The sequence below is a fragment of the Zeus faber genome, assembly GCF_960531495.2.
Source record: "Zeus faber genome assembly, chromosome: 2".
Classification (NCBI taxonomy): domain Eukaryota; kingdom Metazoa; phylum Chordata; class Actinopteri; order Zeiformes; family Zeidae; genus Zeus; species Zeus faber.
Genome location: NC_137189.1, coordinates 32,722,568 through 32,743,805, shown reverse-complemented (window position 1 = coordinate 32,743,805; position 21,238 = coordinate 32,722,568). Strand labels below are relative to the sequence as shown.

At 42.5% G+C, this 21,238-nt stretch overlaps 3 protein-coding genes and 1 long non-coding RNA gene across 4 annotated transcripts; 3 read left to right on the top strand and 1 right to left on the bottom strand.

Moving 5' to 3' along the window:
* Positions 1–1,452: 1,452 nt before the first annotated feature.
* nudt15 (nudix (nucleoside diphosphate linked moiety X)-type motif 15) lies at positions 1,453–3,500 on the bottom strand (the record flags this gene model as incomplete). The annotated part of the gene is made up of 3 exons (XM_080023880.1): positions 1,453–1,831; positions 2,115–2,311; positions 3,352–3,500. The coding sequence occupies 3 exons, from the start codon at positions 3,498–3,500 to the stop codon at positions 1,683–1,685; spliced, it is 495 nt and encodes a 164-aa protein (XP_079880006.1). The 3' UTR covers positions 1,453–1,682.
* Positions 3,501–4,555: 1,055 nt separating this feature from the next.
* On the top strand, positions 4,556–12,921 carry trim25l (tripartite motif containing 25, like; the record flags this gene model as incomplete). The annotated part of the gene is made up of 12 exons (XM_080023879.1): positions 4,556–5,194; positions 5,722–5,817; positions 6,396–6,629; positions 7,491–7,650; positions 8,575–8,585; positions 8,720–8,770; positions 10,357–10,447; positions 10,815–10,937; positions 11,386–11,421; positions 11,555–11,623; positions 11,771–11,836; positions 12,347–12,921. The coding sequence occupies 12 exons, from the start codon at positions 4,556–4,558 to the stop codon at positions 12,919–12,921; spliced, it is 2,151 nt and encodes a 716-aa protein (XP_079880005.1).
* LOC307246059 lies at positions 8,932–10,351 on the top strand. Its single transcript, XR_013844692.1, has 3 exons — positions 8,932–8,950; positions 9,225–9,287; positions 10,283–10,351. It is a non-coding gene; the product is annotated as an uncharacterized lncRNA (long non-coding RNA).
* A 7,324-nt stretch (positions 12,922–20,245) lies between the features above and the next one.
* LOC307247756 (trace amine-associated receptor 13c-like) lies at positions 20,246–21,238 on the top strand (the record flags this gene model as incomplete). The annotated part of the gene is made up of 1 exon (XM_080023878.1): positions 20,246–21,238. One exon carries the CDS (start codon positions 20,246–20,248, stop codon positions 21,236–21,238), a length of 993 nt encoding a protein of 330 aa, XP_079880004.1.

Sequence of the window (21,238 nt, the reverse complement as noted above, 5' to 3'; positions counted from 1 at the left end):
CCCAAAGTACAATAACGGTCAAAGAAAGAGGGTACTAAAATCAATAATAAAAACCGTGATAATAGAGCGTGGAGTGTGTGCTTTTCAAGTTCTTGAATGTGATGAGCAAAGACTCAAGTCTTCAATTAAATCTCTTATCTTACTATGTATGTATGTATGTATGTATGTATGTATGTATGTATGTATGTATGTATGTATGTATGTATGTATGTATGTATGTATGTATGGATAGATAGATAGATAGATAGATAGATAGATAGATAGATAGATAGATAGATAGATAGATAGATAGATAGATAGATAGATAGATAGATAGATAGATAGATAGATAGATTAAAAGAGATTAAAAAAAACAAAACTGAAGAGACTTATATATATACTATAAATACATCGATCAGCCACAACATTACAACCAGCGAGAGGTGAAGTGAATAACATTGCTCATCTCTTTCCAAGGGCACCTGTCAAGGGGTGGGATATATTAGGCAGCAAGTGAACAGTCAGTTGTTGAAGTTGATGTGTTGGAAGCAGGAATAATGGGCAAGCGCAAGGATCTGAGTGACTTTGACAAGGGCCAAATTGTGATGGCTAGACGACTAGGTCAGAGCATCTCCAAAATGGCAGGTCTTGTGGGGAGTTCCTGGCATGCAGTGGTTAGTACCTACCAAAAGTGGTCCAAGGAAGGACAATCAGTGAACTGGTAACAGGGTCATAGGCGCCAAGGCTCATTCATGCAGGTGGGGAGCAAAGTCTAGCCCGTCTGGTCCGATCCCACAGAAGAGCTACTGTAGCACAAATTGCTGAAAAAGTTAATGCTGGTTAATGCTATGATAGAAAGGTGTCAGAACACACAGTGCATCGCAGTTTGCTGCATATGGGGCTGCGTAGCCACAGACCGGTGCCCATGCTGAGCCCTGTCCACTGCCGAAAGCGCCTACAATAGGCGCGTGAACGTCAGAACTGGACCTTGGAGCAATAGAGGAAGGTTGCCTGGTCTGATGAATCACATTTTCTTCTACATCATGTGGATGGCCGGGGTTAGGGTCCAATCCGATGGAGCGTGAGATGTGCTGGAACAACAAGCCTGATCCATGGTAACTTATAGGACTTAATGGATCTGCTGCTTACATCTTGGTGCCAGATACCACAGGACACCTTCAGAGGTCTTGTGGAGTCCATGCCTCAATGGTACAGAGCTGTTTTGGCGGCACAAGGAGGAAGTACACAATGTTAGTGATTGTTGTGGTTGTGGTGGTTTTAATGTTGTTGCTGATCGGTGTATGTCACTTGGGCATTAACTGTTACACATTTAACCTTTGAACCATGTATGCTTGTGCTCAGAATGGTATTGCCAAGTACAATCTCCAAATTGTAACATGGCAATAACATGGTGTGTGTGTGTATATATATATATATATATATATATATATATATATAAAAACTTGTGGTAATATTTCTACGACACACAACCGAAAATATGACATTGCACTACTACTCCACATGGACTACTACATAGACCATTGCTTCTGAGTTATTTCATTGTAAGCCCAGCCTTCAGTAACTCGTAACACTATCACACATGTTTTGAGAACCGTGTTACTTGACAGCAATAAACACAATATGTTTGACCCGGAAATGGAACAATCTAAGCTGTATAGGGGTTTTAAGCAGTCTTTCCCAGTTTAAGGGTCCATGTTGTTTCTCTCAAATGGTCCATTTGGGGTTGATGCCGTGTTGCAGAAAGGCTGGAATCCCTGGTGTCTGAGGCAGGCCAGTGGCAGGAAGAGCGTCTCCTCAGGAGTGAACTGGTCCCACCGTGTCCACGTCCAACCTGGAGAGGAGAAAGGAAGACCAAACATGTTCTGTTACCCAATAGTTGGGTGAGTGGGTGAGAAAGTAAAGATCCTTAAACTAAATTGAAAAGGACAACTTTGCTGCTTTGAGTTGTACCTTAAGGTCGCTTGATGCAAATACACATACCATTGTCTCATATCACAATATTGATATGATACATGTAAAAGATAATGAATGGTAGTTTGACTATTTTATTGTAAAATATTGCAGCTAGTTGGTTTTAAGCTTCGAATAGTAATGATATATTGAATGATTGGTGCCTTCGTTCTTCTGTGGCTCCATGTTGCGGGGCTCCTGCACAGTCTCTCCGTCCAGTTCCCCCTGCATGATGACGGTGACGTAGTGGTACTGCTCTTCCAGTTTGATGGAGTTCACCACTGAGGCAAAGCGGATGTTGACCAAGTGAACCCCGGCCTCCTCCAGGACTTCTCTATGAGCACACTCTTCCCAGGTCTCCCTTTAAAGGGGATTACATTTGACAAAAAAATTAAAGTGCTTCAAAATAGTTTGTTGTCAAGCAAATAACCTATTATTGGAATAGACCTCCATTATTGCCTGTATAATGTAAAATAATCAGTCTTGTGGTTCTAGCACAGGTCAGTATTTGTATCTTAAAGTGGAACCATACAGGAAAAAAGAAGAGCCTGACCAATGCCCGATGTTTGGGTCCGATGCCGACCCAATTTTGTAGCGTGGAACACCGGGAACACCCCACAAGACCTGTCATTTTGGAGATGCTCTGACCCAGTCGTCTAGCCATCACAATTTGGCCCTTGTCAAAGTCGCTCAGATCCTTACGCTTGTCCATTTTTCAAGATTCAAGATTCAAGATTTTTTATTTATTTTTCCTGCTTCCAACACATCAACTTCAAGAACTTACTATTCACTTGCTGCCTAATACATCCCACCCCTTGATAGGTGCCATTGGAAGGCGATGAGCGATGTTATTCACTTCAGCTGTCAGTGGTTTAAATGTTATGGCTGATCAGTGTAAACAAACATGAGTGAATGCCTGGTCAGACTTCTGCACTTATTTCTGGTGAGTAACTTAAAAGTAGTGTAAAACAGACATGTACAGGATAAATAATGAATCAATGTTTTTTGTTTATTATACTTATTTCAAAATGGGGAGCCGTGGGCACTGCCGATCTCGATTTGGTCAAAAAGGTCGAATAATGGCCGATATATCGGCCAAAGCCATTTTGGTTTCTCAGTCCAATTCTAAATTATATATTGAAAAGGATCAAGACCAACCTCTGAGTACATTTTACATTTTTCCTTTGTCAGATTTACTCTCTATTTTCCATTGATATTAACTTCCAGCGACAACAGTTTTTGTATTTATTTCCGTCACGTTAACGCAAACTTAAAAAAAAAAAAAAGAAAAGAAAGATCATACCTAACAAATTATTTTTATTTTTTAAAACAAATATTCGGTTGGATTTCTATTCTTCGTTTCTTTTTGGCTCCTTATGAGTGGCTTCCACACTTACCTACCCAAACTCGAGGTGTCCGCCGGGGAGCTGGTAGGTCCCTCGACCCACCGCACTCTTTCGTTTCCCAAGAAGGACACACTTTGGATGGGACGAGTCCGTGACGAGCACCCCGACGCCGACGCCGGGACGCTTCCGCTCCTGCTCAGACATTTAACCCGAAGCAAATGGATCCAAATCTTAGATTGGAACTGCGAGCAGCAGACGAGCAGCAGACGAGCAGCAGCACCGCGGTTTTCCGGTCCACCACGTGGTTTCGGTGTGTACGTCACGTGGTCTATATTCTTCCATCTAATAAACAAAACAAAAAATCCAATTGCCGACCCCCCACCTCTTCCCCATTTTACCAAAGCGATATATTCCTAAAATGCTCTGCATCTGCTGTTCTACGTTTTAAACAATTACTATTACTATTTTTATAACTCTGCTCAATAAAATAAACCATCTAATAAATCATATCTGTCAATAGAAATAAAGAGATCTATTTGTGCAGCATCTGTAGATGGTGATATACAGTATGCTGGTGAACTACTGTACTGTACTGACCATGGAAAGTGTTTTGTGTCAGAACACTGATATCTAGTGGCATCTTATGCGTATTGCATATTACAATGTAAACGATGGGGTTCCGGGTGACAATATTGATTTTTATTTTTTTTATATTTTGCGCAAATTTCAAAAACTGGAATAAATCGAACTTTTGCTTTTTGATAACATCAGCACGATTGAAGCTGATGCAAAAGAACCAATTTTTGAAAATATAATCAATCAAATAAACGCAGACAAAATGTTTATGTTGAAATTAAAACCTCATATATTCAAATGTAACAGTATTTAATTACCTTTAAGGTCTAATATTTTTGAACTGAGTCATAGATATTTTCAGACTTTCCAAGGACCTCCAGACACAGTGGTGAAACTTCTGTATTTGTTGAGAATGTAGGTTTTCCTCAAGACTTGCTCTCCTCGCTTAACCTGCTTGACGGCTTTGGCACCACCCATACCACCTCTCAGCCCAGTTGGACTTCCTTCCTTCCAAGAGTATTTCCTTCTCTCTCGTGCTGGCATGAAGACTGCATCTCTTTCTACCTTCAGGTGTCTTCTGCGTATCTCTTGCTGTTAGTCCCCACTCCTCCCCTCTCCGCGGTCCCTCTCTCTATAGCTGCTGGCTTTTCCTCCGACTGTTCATCTGACACAGCGGCTTTAGGATGAGCACTAAGCTTTGGACGGAGGAGCAGTTCAACTGCCCGGTGTGCCTGGATCTCCCCAACGACCCTGTCACCATCCCCTGCGGCCACAGCTACTGCATGGACTGTATCAAGGACTTCTGGAGCAAGGATGACGCCAAGGGAGAGTACAGCTGCCCCCAGTGTCGTAAGATCTTCTGCCCGAAGCCCTCCCTGTCCCGGAACACCATGCTGGCTGAGGCCGTGGAGCAGGTCCGCAAAGCGGCTCTCAAGTCGGACGTGCGGGATTCCCTCCGCAGTGGCCGGTCGACGGTTTCTGTTCCGGCATCCAAGTCCAAGGGCTCGCGGCGGCTGCCCCGTTGGGCTGTGCTGTGTGACATGTGCCAGGGGGAGAAGAAGGCGGCGGTGAAGAGCTGCCTGGTGTGCATGAGCTCGTACTGCGAGGCCCATCTGAAGACTCATCAGAGCCAGCCCGCGATGAAGCAGCACGAGCTGATAGTGCCCACGGGCCAGCTGGCCGAGAAGATCTGCACCGAGCACAAGTACCTGCAGGAGTTCTACTGCCGCCAGTGCAAAGTGTTTGTCTGCTGGCTCTGCAACAGCAACCAGCACAAAGGGCACGAGTGTGTGTCCACCAAGGCCGAGCGCATGGAGAGACAGGTAGGGGAAGTGAACGTCTGCACAGGCCTTGATGGGGGGGACGCCATAACTACTGTGTAACCTCACGAAGGACGCAATACAGCAGTGTTTTATGTGGTGACAGAATATTGTATCACTATATGAATGGGGTAGATACGGCGTGGCATACGCTATGAGGGAGTCCTGGGTCCTTGACCAGTGGTCATCATGATAGTTGGCGTAGCCTATAGTCATTGTAGCCTACAGCCGAAACATAAAGCATAAAGATGGGCATATGAGAAATTACAACATAACATCACATGGACTACACACACACACACACACACACACACACACACACACACACACACACACACACACACACACACACACACACACACACACACACACACACACACACACACACACACACACACACACACAGCAGTTGTTTCAACGTGACTTTGATAGATTACTGAGAGCATGTATTATTAAAGTGAGCAACTGATGAACATCCTACAACCTGGATAAGACTCAGTGTTTATCTGCCGGCTTGTGCCCTCTTGTAGAAAGTTCTGTCAGAGATTCAGGCAGAGAATCACCAGAAGCTGAAACGGAGAGAGCACGAGTTAAAAGAGTTGAAGAAGATGATGGAGACCATGAAGGTGGGTTAACATTTGGCCTTAATCAAATATTCTTGATTTTATTTTATTTTTTTCATTTAAGGCTGAAACTTAATTTCCTGCTGCTAAGGATTCCAAATTTGTAGCTGTTATGTTCACAATTGCATGTGCTTGCAAATCCCTTTTAAATTAGGTCTGTCTGAGTTGTTTCTTTTACAAGTTGGACAGCTGGCAGGCAGGCTCTTTTTTTTTTTTAATTCAAATGATCTTAAATGGCTTTTCAGCAGTATATGCAACCCCTAGTTTGTAAGGTTAACCACACTAAACACAAGGCACACGAAAACACCCAACATAGCGAAAATGAATGTCAAACAAATCTCTTAGTGCGAGGAAACCTGTTTAGGATTTCGGTAACCCTCACCACCTCAGTCGGGGCCAGCCGTTCCCTTTCAAGATTGAAAAACGCTTAGTAGCTCAATAGGATAAGCATGAGATTTGGCAACAAGCTGGTTGCTCAACCAGTTTCCTCCACTGATAAAAGGGAGCAACCTTCAGACAGGTGAGTCAAACATAAAACGTTATTCATACACAAGCTTTACGCTCTGATTGGGTTCCCGTAGCGCTCAGCCGACCGCGTGTGCGGCGACTCGGATTCCGTGCTGTTGGAGCTGCAGCGCTCGGTGGAGAGGCTCCAGGAGCTCCTGAAGGAGCTGCTGGAGCAGGCGAGCCAGGAGAGGACGGCCGAAGCAAAGGAGGTGACGGGCGAGCTGGAGGCCGAGATCAAGGAGCGCAGGAAGAGGGACAACGAGATGAAGGACCTGGCTCGCTGTGAGGACCACATCCACTACCTGCAGGTGAGGAGCAGAGGCTCTGGCTGGGCTGTGGTGGTCAAAACAAGGGATTGATTGTGAGATATGGATGGATGGATAGAAAGATGGATGGATGGATGGAGAGAAAATATTTCTCTCTCACACATACAGTATATGCTTCCCCCCCCTTCTCTCTCTCTCTCTCTCACACACACACACACACACACACACACACACACACACACACACACACACACACAAATTGACTAACAGTGAGCTAGTCGGGGTGTTAGTTCCATCAAAGAGCCAAGTGACAGGACATTCTCTGTATGTTGTTCTCTTAATTAGATTCAAAGAGCTTTTTTTTATATGGGAAACGTAGATAGATGGCTAGACGGATAGATAGATAGATAGATAGATAGATAGATAGATAGATAGATAGATAGATAGATAGATAGATAGATAGTAAAAAATAGGCCAAAAAAAGCAATAATAAGAAGGCAATAAGAATAAAAACAGAAAAAAGAAAATAGCAACATGCAATTGCAATAAACCTAACGCCATAGATAAACAATGGACAATAAACAACAAAACCTACTGATAAACAATAAACAACAAATCAAATAAACAATGATCCAATGATAAGATTTCTAATAATAATAATAATAATAATAATAACAATAATAATAATAATACATTTTACTTGTATAGCGCTTTTCAAGTCACTTAAAGACACCTTACATCACATAAACAAATATGAATCACATAAACAAAAACAAATCACATAAACAAGAAAATAAAATCGCCACTTACAACAAACCAAAGAATTAGGAAACGGCATGGCTGAAGCGTCAACCAATTTGAAATCATATACAGCAGCTGTCTAACACTTCCATGTCTTTGGAGACGTGCGAGGCCATGTGCAGCCCTCTGGAGGCCGAGGAGCTGGCCGGCATTCAGGTGAACCCCGGCGCATCGTACGAGCCTGTGCGAGACGCCATCTTGGACCTGAGGGAGCGCGTGGAGGATCTCTGCAACCAGGAGCTGGACAAGATCGCCAAACAAGGTCCGCACGCTCCCAAGCACGGTCACTGTTTGTCCGTGCGAGGTGTTTCAATATCCATTTCATTGCTGACTGCTTCTTCCTTTCAGTCCACGACACAGCCCCGTTCACTTTGGGAGACAGCGGTGGTGAGATACAATCATTTTCTTTTTGAAATCGATGCAGAGAGTGAGTTCTTTAGCCTTCATGCAAGTTTGAATTAAACTCTCCGTCTCTCTCTCTCTCTCATGTCATGCCAGCGAGCACGAATGCACCTAAAGGCGGGATTCTGAAATGTGAGTAGTTTTTTTTTCCATTATTCTATTCAACCTTCCACCATTTTGGGTTTCGGCATTGCAGTTAGTTATGGAAGATAGTTATGGAAAAGGATTCGGGCCATGTGGAGAAAATGACTGAGTTCTTTATTCTTGGAATTCAGAATTTTTTCTCTTACAATTCTGCAAATAGACTCTTAAGCCGGCTTCGCATCGAATGCGTAATCGCATCCGACAGTGGGATCCTCCCCCTTGTGGCAGTTGGATGAACACAATAGGAACGCAAGGGTTTTGCATCCCAAAACGTGTCAGCCAGTAGTTCACTCAGCTGGACATTCGCCATGTGCCATGAATGAGAGCTTAAAACTCCCTTTATATAGCGTTTGCAAAGTGCGAGAAAAATAAAGAACACACACAATTCACTACAAATCACTACAAAGCCTCGATTGGACACGGAAATTGGCAGCGCATCGCGTCCCACAGGAATGAATCCCGCTTTGTACCTGTTGCTTGTGGTGTTCAGTGTGAAGCAGGCTTCAAGATGGACCTGGTGTAACAGGTTTGTCTGCTAAACTAAGTTAAACCGTACAGAAATGGAAACCTAGTTTGAAAACCCTTGTTAATCTGCTGATCTGACAGTGTTCTCCGGTTTGGGCGTCCGCAATGCCACCAGCCGCCCGCAGGGTACGTGCCACTCTTTGTACTTTATTATTATCGTTATTACATTATTATTATACCTTATTTATTATACTACCAGCCTATTATACTGTTGGTTTCCTTTACTATCAATTTAATTCATTCTGTGTCTTCTATGGCAGGCGCAAACAGCCTATCAGTCGGGTTACGAGGCCATGAACGGAGACCATTGGGTACTGCATTTGACACCAAAATTATTATTATTTTTTATTATGAAGATTGTCATTCATTCTCTCAACCACAAAATAGGACCTTTTTTTTTTTTATTACTGGACGTCAAAATGCTCATTTTCATTTTACCGTAGGAATTGGTGTCAGGTCTCGAGATGTCAGGAGTCGGGACGCACCGCATGGTAAGTATAAAGTAAAGATTGAGAAAATCTGAATACGTTCTTAAAAAACCTACGCAAAGGTTTGAAGAAGTGAGCGACGACTGAGACCGCGAGCCACAGATTTTCAGGCAGGCAGTTCCAGAGTTGAGAGTTTTCCTCTACGGCAAAGGCATTTTGCACCATTAGTTGATTTAAAAAGTTAGTTTAACAACAAACTCCGCCGCTCCCTGAAAGGATCATGATCTTGCCGAGGTGATTCAAAGCGGTTAAAATGATCTCTTCATTCCTTTCCTAGACAGAAGAAGCTCCAATTCACCCAGGCCCCAAGACAGGCAGAAAAGAGTGGACAGAGACTCAGGTAAAAAAAAAAAAAAAGGAAGAAAAATGGGTCAGACGTCAGACACTTCCTGATGATGACGTGATGGCCTGTCGTCCTGGACGTTTCCTCATGATTGTTCCTGCTGTGTGTCCTTTCGAAGGGACCAGCGGCGCACGTTCCACCCATTCAATAGTGAACAGGGTGTGAAGGTATTCCAGATGTAATATAGTGAAATAACACTTGTTATAACACCACAGACGCTGTAACAATTTAGTCAGTACATAGTAGTCGTTTATAATTCATACACTATATACCCATACCAATAATTCATCCTGTGCATAGAATCGCATTTTGTATATTCTGTATGTATTTTTATATGTGGATATTTATATTCAGTATTTTTTTGGCTAATTTTATTTATTTTTTAATATTATTATTATTCATATTTTAGATATAATTTAATTTTATGGATTGTTTTGAAATGATAATTGTTTTGTAGAGAAACACACCAATCCCCACCATGACAAAATGCTTGAGAAGATGTACTGGGCTGAATAAACTCATTCTGATTATGATTCCAAGACTGTTTAAATCGATCAAATTTGAATTGATCAGATTTGAATCGATCAAAAGTAATGAAAATGAAACACAATGTACCCCCCCCCCCCACACACACACACACACACTCACACACATCCACACACTTCTAGTAAAGTTTTGAGTTCGAGGATTTCTGACTAACTGTATAGATTCTTTGTCCAAAGGCAGTTTGGCTAATCATAAGTACCATTTTAACCCCAAATAAACCCTTTTGGAACCTAAAATCGATTTATTTGTCAAAAATGCATGGAATTGATGTATTGCAGCAGGCAATACGTGTACATTAAATGGATGAAATGCAGTGGTAAATGCACTGTACATTAAATCATCAAAGAGCCCTGGTGTACGTATCAAGGGGCTCAATGGGAAACGCAGCTCATCCAAAGCTCGCTGATTCAATTGGGTCCGCTCACTCTTCTGCGTCTCTCCAACAGGCAGGGAAACCCACAGTCCCACTCCTAGTCGCAGAGAGTCCCAGTCCCATTCCCTGTGGAACCGTCCCAACCAGAACCAGGCCCTCCCGGCCGCCACCGCCACGCCTCCAAGCCCAGCAGAGGTCCCAGCTCCGACCCAGACCCTGACACCAGCATCGACTGGAGGTACAGGATCAATCCAAACAGTTGATAGTTGATTGTAAAAAAAAAAAACAATCACTCTGCTTTATTCTTTAGATATGTTTATCATCAATCACATTGTGTATTTCCACAACGTTATACAGTGTATGTGCTGCATAGAGGCATGTGCAAAATCTTAGTCAAGTAAGTTAAGAGTATGTATAGTTCTCTTACTGTTAAAATTATGTTTTGAAAGCTAGCATCAGAATTATTATAGACCTATAACTTATTATTCTCGTTTTATATATATATACATTTTTTTACCTTGTATGATTTATTATGAAAAAAGGATCAATAAAAAAAACGGAATGTCTTACCTCATTTGTTCTGATCTTCTCTTGGCTTTTGTCAGGCTTCAGCCGGATGACGTCCATCAGCAGCCTCTTCCGCTCCCATCGCCGTGGCAACGCCCAGGCCACATCCCCCCCGGCCCCCGCCACTCTCAGCAATCCACCATTAGGGGGTGGAAACCCATGTAAATCCACACTTGAGATTAGAGAGTGGAGATATTTTAAAAAATGGATGAAATTATCCTCATACATATTTACGTTTTGGTAATGACCCTGTTGCCAGTTGCCTGGAAATAAAATAATAGATAAAATAATATATAAATAGTATATTCATAATAAATATAAATATTATATTAAAAACCGTCAGGTGATTGTTGGCTGACAATTCGTAAGTACTTTTTGCGTAAGTAAGAACTAACGTGAAAAGCGACCTTGCAGCCCATCACAGCCCTTTGAGTCGGGATACTTCAACTAAAATGTATCTGAGCTTCTTCTTGTACATATTCTCAAACATTCAGGGGACCTGTCAATTCCTGAACAGCCAATTCTGTAGCCAATATAACATAGTAATAAAGTTTGTGCCTCATAATATTTTTAATTAATATTTCATATTTAATTTGTTTCACTCAACAGGGGGGATGGCTGCTCTGGCTGAAACTCCACCAGACGGTAAAGCGGCGGTCCGTCAGGACTGTCTCTCAATGCGGTTCCTAACTAAGCACGTTCATGGTGAAAAATCATGTGTGCATGGATCACTGTGTTTGACTAGTTAGGTGACTATTATTTCCTTCTCCCCGGACAGTTAACCCAAGCCTCTTCTTGGACTTGCCACCACCAGACTCCATCAATCACACGCCTGCTTTCCCAACACGTGAGCTGATATACCATTCTTTCTTTTCTTTCTTTTTTTTTTCTTTAATACTTAGTCATTTATATATTTTTTTACATTTATCATCCTGGTTAAGGAGGTAGCAATTCATATTTAAGAGAGTCTGACCCTAAGTGTGACTTTTAACAGTGAGGGAGATCAACCTCGATAGCATCAAGGCCCCGGAGCCAAGGACCCGAGAGGAGTTCCTACAGTGTGAGTATCTACACGTAACCTGAGCACAGTAAACAATGTCAATATTGATCCCCGAAGTAAATGCGTGATACAATCTGATGCAGAATTTGTTGTAGTGTACAGTCATAACTGCCGTTGCTACACATAATATATTTTTATACATACAGTACACTAACATGACAGTATACACAGTATTCCATTCCATTCCATAAACATTGAACCACCGTTGTTGTAAATCATGTAAAAAAAACAAAAAACATGACAGTGTAAGAAATTGCATGAACTTTACTTCACAAGTGGTGAAAGGTTGCACCTACGAGAAATTTTACGAGGCTGACTAGTGCATTACAAGAAGAAATTATAAGAAATGCATAATCATCGTACGGCAAATGTGTCGAGGGAATGGATATGGCTATGAAGCTCATAGTACAGTGAAGTGATCCTATACCAGTGTAGTGCCGCTAGTATATATTTTTATTCATATCACATTATTTATATGACACGGTACCTTCCAATTTTTGTTTTTCCCAGACTCAGTGAACCTGATTCTTGACCCCAATACGGCCCACCGACGGCTGGCTCTCTCTGAGGGCAACACCAAGGCCACCCTGCAGGCGGCAGCACAACCCTACGCCGACCTCCCGCAGCGCTTCGACGGTTGGACCCAGGTGATGTGCCAGAGCCCCCTGTATGCCCAGCGCTGCTACTGGGAGGTGGAGTGGAGGGGCCGAGGCTCCTCCCTGGGTGTGGTCTACGGGGCCCTGACCAGGAAGGGGTCGGACGCTCGGGCGGGCCTGGGCTACAACGCACAGTCCTGGAGCTTGGAGCTGTCGGACACCTGCTGCTCGGCCATGCACGACAACCAGAAGCGAGACATTCCCGTCACCTACTCCCCTCGCCTGGGAGTCTTCCTGGACCTGTCCGAGGGGACGCTCGCCTTCTACAGCGTGGCCGACAGCATGACCCACCTGCACACCTTCCGCGGCAACTTCACGCAGCCCCTCTATGCGGCCTTCGGGGTGGGCAGCGGCGTGGGGGTGGGCCTGGACTTTGCGCTCGGGCAGTTCAGCTCCAGCACTGACAGCATCAAGATCTGCTCGGTGTGACCGTGCCGTGCGGCACGCCAGGCGTTTGTCGGTTGAAAATCTGTGTTCTTTGGCTCCGATGGCAATATTCCTGAGCGTGTTTTTGCAAAGTAGTGCCCAGTAGGTAGCGAGCCGTTTATAAACAACTGGATGTTGTGTGTCAAAGTTCACGGGGGTGAGTACACTGATCACACCTGACGCAGGGGACTGACACAGGTAGGAGAGAGGACGGACCAAGGAGGCTTTTGTAGATGAGCCAGTGAATATTACGACGGGTGATTAAGGGTGGACGGTTGACGGAGAGGTACGACTAGAGTGGAGTGGTGTCTTTTAAAAGGGGCTTTTGTAATAAACCGGATAGCAGAGTTTCTGGAGTGTACTGTATATAACATAGCTGTAGTCTAACATTTAAGATTTTAAGATTCAAGAGGTTTATTTGTCACATACATATACTGTACATACTGTCATACATATATTTAGTGAAATGTCTTTGCAACGCACCCGGAGATTATGCACAATAGTTACCAAACCGAACATAATAGCAAACCTCATTCCTACCTAGCAACTAACTGAAACGAACTGATTCCTAAAACGTAATGTGGAAGTGAAGAGAATAATATAAATAAAATAAAGATAAAATAAGACTGAAAAGGTTATACAGAGTGGGGGTGCAAAATAGAAGTGAAGGGAATAGAGTTATGTATATGGCATAGGCTATTTGTATATACAGATATGTGCAGTAAAGTGCATGTGGATAAAGTGAGTATGGAGATATACAGTACAGTATACAACAGTACGACACAGCAATACAGTAACACCGAGCAGAACAGCAATACAGCGCAGTATGCAGTAACCCAGAACAACGATACAGTATGCAGTACTGCATGCTACACACAGAGGGAGGAATAAACACACCAACCTTGATTGAACACCAATGAGGGATCTGTCAATCGAGGGATGTACAGCCCCAAACCCCCCTTTCTGCCTTAATGTCCTCTTCATGGCACAATATATTTCAATAATATTCAAAATAACAAGCAATCACCCATCCGAAGAAGTTGACTCAAATATCGAGACCCTAAATCGAGTGGAAAACCATATTGATTCAGTATTTCTATTAAGAAGTTCTTTTTTTATTTTCCATTGACTTGACATTGAGTCTGAAATAAACCTCTTGAATCTTGTGGCCAATAGCTGAACTGGAGGTTAAAGCACTTCCACACTGCCTTCAACATCTGGCCGTAAGAAATAAGCATTACCAGTAATGAAAAATGATGAGAGAAAAAAATTAACAAATAAAAAATAAAAAATATGGGAAAGGGCTGTTTAAATGTCCTACTCATGTCCACCTTGTGGGGCACAATTACAGAATCAAGGATTTACCACAGAAGACTCAGGATGTATTGACATAATGCAAATAGAAAAATAAAAAACAAATAGAAAAGCATGAAATGTACAGTCCTTTAAAGAAATTCTTGTGGTATCATTTGCATAAAGACATTAAATTGCTTTATTTAAACAGAGCCTGTGTTGAGTTTAACTTGCAACTTGCACCAAATACAGCAACACATGAAACTATTAAGTGTCTTAACATTTTGGGCGCCGTGATATATATTAAAATATCATCAGAATAACAAGCAAATGACCATGAACTGTACAATGATATTTTACTATTTGGACAATTAAGGGGACCTCATGACTCAACAGCTGTACGGTATGTGCAAGGGTTTCCTTTAAGGACACCGCTGTTTCAGAAAACTTTTAAATGACCACTAAACAGGCTCCACCGAGAGTTGAACCCGGATCAATGGATTCAAAGTCCAAAGAGCATAGTGTTGCACCTCTGCAGTCTGGAGGTGCTGAAACGTGATGATGTCGTCTGGCATTTACAGTATTTTGCGATTCAAGAAGAAACATTTGAACCCGGAACCTCTCATTATGCCACGAGACCAACGAGGGGTCAGAGAGGTCACGGCACATTACCGGTGGACTGGTGTGATGGGCAGTGTTGTAAAAAAATGATGATCTGCCGTGTTTATCACCTGTCATCTTATTGTACTGTACTCACCATTATGAAATTATGAAAGTAGCTAGCCGACATCTATTCTAAAAATTAAATAGTTAATTCTCTACACTCATGATTCAGCAAAACATTGTATAAGTAAAGTTGTACAAGTAAAGTTAATCTACATCACCCACACTTAAAACAATTACACCCACATATAAAGTGAGGAAACATTCACAATCAATGTAAAAAGGACACATGCAAAAAAACATGCATGCCTGTTACGGCCATACTCGTGGTAATATCACACACACCAAAAATACTTTGGCAACTTTGGAAGTGCCTCATTATGTAATGAATATGTAGGCAACCATTCCTCTCTTATATTCTTTATTTCAAATTTTAGGAAGCAGTAACATTGCCGCGACAATGCCCCGTCCCTGTCCAGTCCAGTGTCCAATGCGCTTTTAATCTTCCTTTTAATGTATCGAACGTGTGTTTCTGATTCAAGTAGATCACGAAAAAACATTACTTCCCTCGCAAACTTGTTGAATATTAGTGCGGCACCGATCAGGATTTTTCATGGCCAATTGCGATTGCCAATTTTTTTTGGAAATTATTGGTTATAAAAATCTTGTAGTGCAGTGTTCAGCAGAAATTTAATATTTTTTTGAAAAATGTTGTGCGCATTTTACACTGGAATGTGTGGCTTTCAGTACAAATTGCATTAGTAGTAAAGGTGTACGGTCTCTTTACTTTTATGTCATTGCAAGCAAATTATTTCTAATATTGTTGGGGAGTGTCATATCACTGTGAAGACTAAAAACACCTGGATTTATTACTGAAGCTGCATAGTATTAGGTGCATAGATACATGTCAAATTAACCATTGACCACTGACCCAATTGACCATCTTTTCAAAGATACGTTAAGTTTTATGTTTTTATGTTCATTTTTCATTGAAAATATTTTGGTCATCAGTCATTGAGCGCGGTATCGATTTGGTATCGATACCGCGGTACCAAAGCAAAGCTGGTTCGGTACCCAAGTCAAGATTTTGGTATGGGAACTCTGGCTAGAGCGCATAAAGCGTAGGGTAAATGCCCAGCTCATGAGTATAAATTTCTTCTGACATGACAGGAGACAAAGCTTCAAATATGGATGTTGCTGCAAAGAAGCTACACATTGTGAAACAGGGATGCTTCACACACTTCAGCACAGAAGATCTACCGTATACAACACAGTTTCAAGGTGGGCACCCAAGATTAAGGTCACCAATTCAGTATCCGACCAAATGTGAAACATGGTCACAATCTCCCCTTCTGTTCCTGAGTTATGGTGTTGAGTAATGGCCAGAAAAGTGTTGTTGCAGAACATGTCACCGTGAAGTTGACCTTTGACCTTTTAAATATTGTCATCGCTTCATCATTTTATCGTATCAGACGTTTGTGTGAATTTTTGTCATAAATAGCGTATTAATTCTTTACATTACATTACATTTAGTCATTTCGCAGACGCTTTTATCCAAAGCGACTTACAAGGGAGAATTCTTGAGTTATTGCCAAAAAGATGTCACAGTGACTTCAACATTTTACCACCAAATTCTACTCGGTTCATCCTTGGGTCCAAGTGGAAGTTTGTGCCAAATTTGAAGAAATTCCTTCAACGTGTTCACAAGAATGGAATGGACGGACGGATAACCTGAAAACAATGCCTCCGGCCACAGCTGTCGCCGGCGTAGAGGAATAAAAAAACACACACACACACACACACACACACACACACACAGACACACACACACACACACACACACACACACCCACACCCACACACACTCACACACTCACACACTCACACTCACACACACGCAGACTCCAAAAAGCCTCTGAGACCGTATTCCCCCATCCAAACGTTTCAAAACAAACACATCATTATGTCTGAAGACCGTGTTGTTTCTGTCCACCAGAGGAATCTGTTCACACCTCCTTCAGTCATCGCTGTGATAGTGTCTGCCCACTGAGACTTCTACCCATGAAGAGGTGTTAGAAAAACATGGTCATTCATTCATTAAACACATGATGTAGCCCTCGGCGCGCATGATGCAACCTTATCTGTGGCTGCGTTAGTTGGAGCTGAAATGTTAAAATTTGAATAGAGTAACTTACTGTAAATTAAACGTAAAAAACAGTCACCATACTGACCAGGCTGCTCCACAGAAAGGAGCTCAGTGATTGTCAATGACAATGTTGTATATGCAGAGAGTTCGGACCAATCTGTAATACGTCCTAACGTGACAAAAATGACTTCTGAACAATAGCCTTGGAAACAGAGTAGATGGGAGGAGCATCAAAGATGGTTTTTCAATTTCATCAATTTCGGTCTTTGATTTTCGTGGTTTTATTTATTTTTTCATAACCAGGGTTCATCTTTGCATTGCAAAATGAAATTCAAGGACTGTCAAGTACTTTTTAAAAACTATTATATTTCAAGGAGTTCAAGCAAAGCAAATGCAGTATAATACACACAAATATCTATACACAATATCTATATACAATATATACGCACTATATAAATATACACACACACACACACATAAATATATATATATATATATATATATATAAAATGGCTTCACAAAATATGGGCCCACAAACAACATGTTGCATAGGGCCCCTAAAAAGCTAGAGACGGCCATGTTTGAGGGGACTTTGTGGGTTAGACACTTGCTTTTTGTGTCATATGCGCAGGTTCAGCGGCTGAAATGCAGCGCAATCCTTTTGTGAATCAGCCCATGAATGTCAGTGAATTGCAATCCAGCATATACAGTAACTCTCTTCAATGTTGACACAGAATGTTTTTTATGTTGGACTTCATTTCCAATGGGAACAAGTAGATCAAGGTTGTTCCTGTACAGTATCTTGGGTCCATAACAGAATCCGCTCATGCCCCCCCGATGGTTCCATGGAACGCTGCACAAAGGCAGTTAAGAGAGGAGAGATTCCTCAAGCCACATGGACCTCATGAAGTTCATGTCAGGAAAAAGGCAGGTACAGTAAGGTGACCTTCTCAGGTGTCAATTGTGTTCTACCCATCTTTTTTTTTTGGCATCAATCTCAAATGGGGCCTATTCTTACATTCCAGCCATTCTAACATGCCTCTATATCCATCGTGTTCCGGACGCTCTGTTTAAATGCGAGGAACCACCCTCCTGAGGAGGATAGAGTTTGAGTATAAGTTCCCGGGTCGAATCTTCTCTCATATTTGATCTACAAGGCTAAATTTAAAAGTTTGTTCCGACTTTCATTGTCATGCTTCAAGCTTGGTGGGGACACGGACACTGCACCGCGACTCACCAGGACACCACACACAGGGATTTTTTGAATCGTGCACCACAGCCTACCGTCTATTTGTGACCCACCGCGTACTTTAGGGTCATTTGTGGCTTTCGAGTTTGTTTCTTTTCCCGCATCATTTGAAAGTGGAGAATCAGAGCTTCCAAACAACGTGTCACTTGTGCAAATCAGGCAAATATTTTTTAAAGCTATGACTTGTTAATGACAAGGGTGTGGCAAACTGTGATTCTGAGATAATCACCTCCAAAGTTTTACCCAAACCAGGCTCATTCAGCCAGCTCCCAGGATGCAAATGGCGTTGGTGGACAAACAAAGCCTCAGGACTAATTAACATACTGCTGAATGGGCCAATCACGAACAGCTCAACAACACAACTAATTTAGATTTTTAAAGAAATGCTTTTATTTAAGAGTAAGAATATACATGTTTTATAAAAGTGGAATTATTTTGAGTTTAAAAGTACGGACAAACCAACGAAAATCTGAAAATCTGTCACCAACCTCGACAGACTTCATCACGTCATCAACTTCTTCCGTTGTAACAACAACGGACGTATCGTCCGGTCTCCTCCAGTGGTTCTTGAAAATATTCCGTTTCATTGTCACAATAAGTTTGAAATCCGCTGTTTGAAATGTTCTCCAAGGCCGGAGTAATATCAGATTCAGCATCGCTGTCGTTCTCCACGTCACCGTGGGAGAACTGACTATCATCGTGGAAAATGAAGTCCACTACGCGCTGCTAACACTGACTTGGATCCATCGCACTGGTCAGATTAAGATCCGAAATATGATTCAGAGCTTCCGCCACCCGCTTCGCCTCATCCATAACGATACGGAGAAGAAAGTTTTCACAGACAAGTGAGACCGAAACACCCCCATGCTGCGCTTTAACCGCCTGTTTACGGAAGTGACGTAGGTGGGTGACGCGAAGGGTTTTTCTACGTGTGTGTTAAAGTAGTACGATTTTAAGGTGGAATTCTATCAAAACGGTTTCGCATTGTGGCTTCACATCACATGGAATATGGAAGAATGATCTTCACCTGGAAGCCTGCTTTAAAGAAAACGATCGATCGGCGTTATTCAGCGATGTTCTCTGCCTGGTAAGTGAACTGTGTTTCCCCATTTAATCTAACAGGAATATTTTGGTTTTGAAAATACGCAGAGAGATAAATAAAAGCACAAAGGAACACAAATCTGGAAAGATCTCATTTTCCTTCAAGAAAGGTTTTTTCAACTTATTTGGTTGCTCCTCGTGATTTTAGAAATGCGTGAGATGGCAAGTTTTGCTGTGGTGGGACACATTTAATAATAAGTCCCCTTTAAATTGACTTTTATTTTGTACCTGAAATGCTTCTTGCAGAGTTTTCTGTGGCAATGAGCATTGTAGTTTTTATACGGTTATAAACGAGGAAATGTAACTTAAATGTAAATTAATTTCTTCCCCTCAAAATGCAAATGGTAGTTATGAATTATAGCGCTAACGTGTGAAAATATTTTTTCGACCTTGGAGCTTATGTTTGAATGAATGAAACCAAAATATTTCAGGCCGCTCAAGTATAACGGCACAAGTTGCTGTTGCTTCCTGCATATTCCTGTTCTGTTTGGAGGCTGGAATGTAGAGTAAGTGGAGTTTTTCTGTATTGAGGAATGCAGCCTTTTGATTTTATATTTTGCTGAATTATTCCTCACGACAGTCACTTCTTTCGCTTCCAGTTTTGTGATTACTGAATAGGATCATAGAGTTAAAAGTAGACATGGAAAGGGAAGGTTTGGGAGGAGTTAGGAAGAGGAGAAAGTGTGAGAGAGAGGGAGGGGGCAGTAGAGAGAAAATGAAGACAGAGTTAAGACAATGACAGGGAGAAGGGGAGGATGGACATTTGGCATGAGATAAATAAGACACGCAGATGAGTCTCGTTGCTGTCTTCTCCTCTACCTCCCACCTCTTCACCTCGCCTCTCCTTTCCCATCAGTCTCTGTGCTCTCCGCACAATGGAAACTTCTGAGGCGACAGAACTCTGCTTCCCGCAGCTCTTCAACACCTCCTGCAGGAGGGCCCTGCGTTCCCCAGCTGAGGCCATGCTGCTCTACACGGCTTTGTCATTGGTGGCACTGCTCACTGTGGCCCTCAACCTGCTCGTCATCATCTCCATCACCCACTTCAGGCAACTCTACACCCCAACCAACCTGGTGCTGCTCTCCCTGGCCTGCTCTGACTTCTTTATAGGCCTGCTGATAATGCCCATCGAAGGCCTCCACTCCATCTGGACTTGCTGGTTCCTAGGTTACCATGCGTGTCCCCTCTCCTACAGTGTGAACTTCATCCTGACCTCTGCCTCTGTGGGGAACATGTTGTTAATATCTGTTGACCGTTACGTGGCCATCTGCAACCCTCTGCGTTACCCTGCCACAGTTACCCTCGGCAGGGTTAAAATCTCCATCTGCCTCTGCTGGATGTGCTCGATTCTTTACAACTGTCTGATTCTGAAAGAGAATCTCATAGCGCCGTGGAAGAACAGTTTGTGTCAGGGGGACTGTATAATAGTCATTGGGTACATTTCAGGGGCTGTTGACCTGACGATCACCTTTTTAATCCCTGTGACAGTGGTGGTTGTTCTCTACATGAGGGTGTTTGTGGTGGCTATTTCCCAGGCGCGCCACATTCTTTCTCAAACTGTGTCTACCCAGGGCACCGGGGGGACTGTGGTGGCAAGGAAATCAGAAAGGAAAGCTGCTAGAACCCTGGGTGTGGTTGTTGTGGTGTTTCTCATCTGTTTTTGTCCATACTATTACCCAGCATTCTCGGGGCAGAATACATCCAGCAATACGTCAGTATCAGCATTTGTGGCCTGGTTGTTGAACTTTAACTCCTGTCTGAATCCACTGATTTACGCTTTCTTCTACCCCTGGTTTAGAAAAGCAATGAAACTCATAGTCACTCTACAGATATTGAAACCCCACTCCTGTGAGGCCCAGATGTTTTAA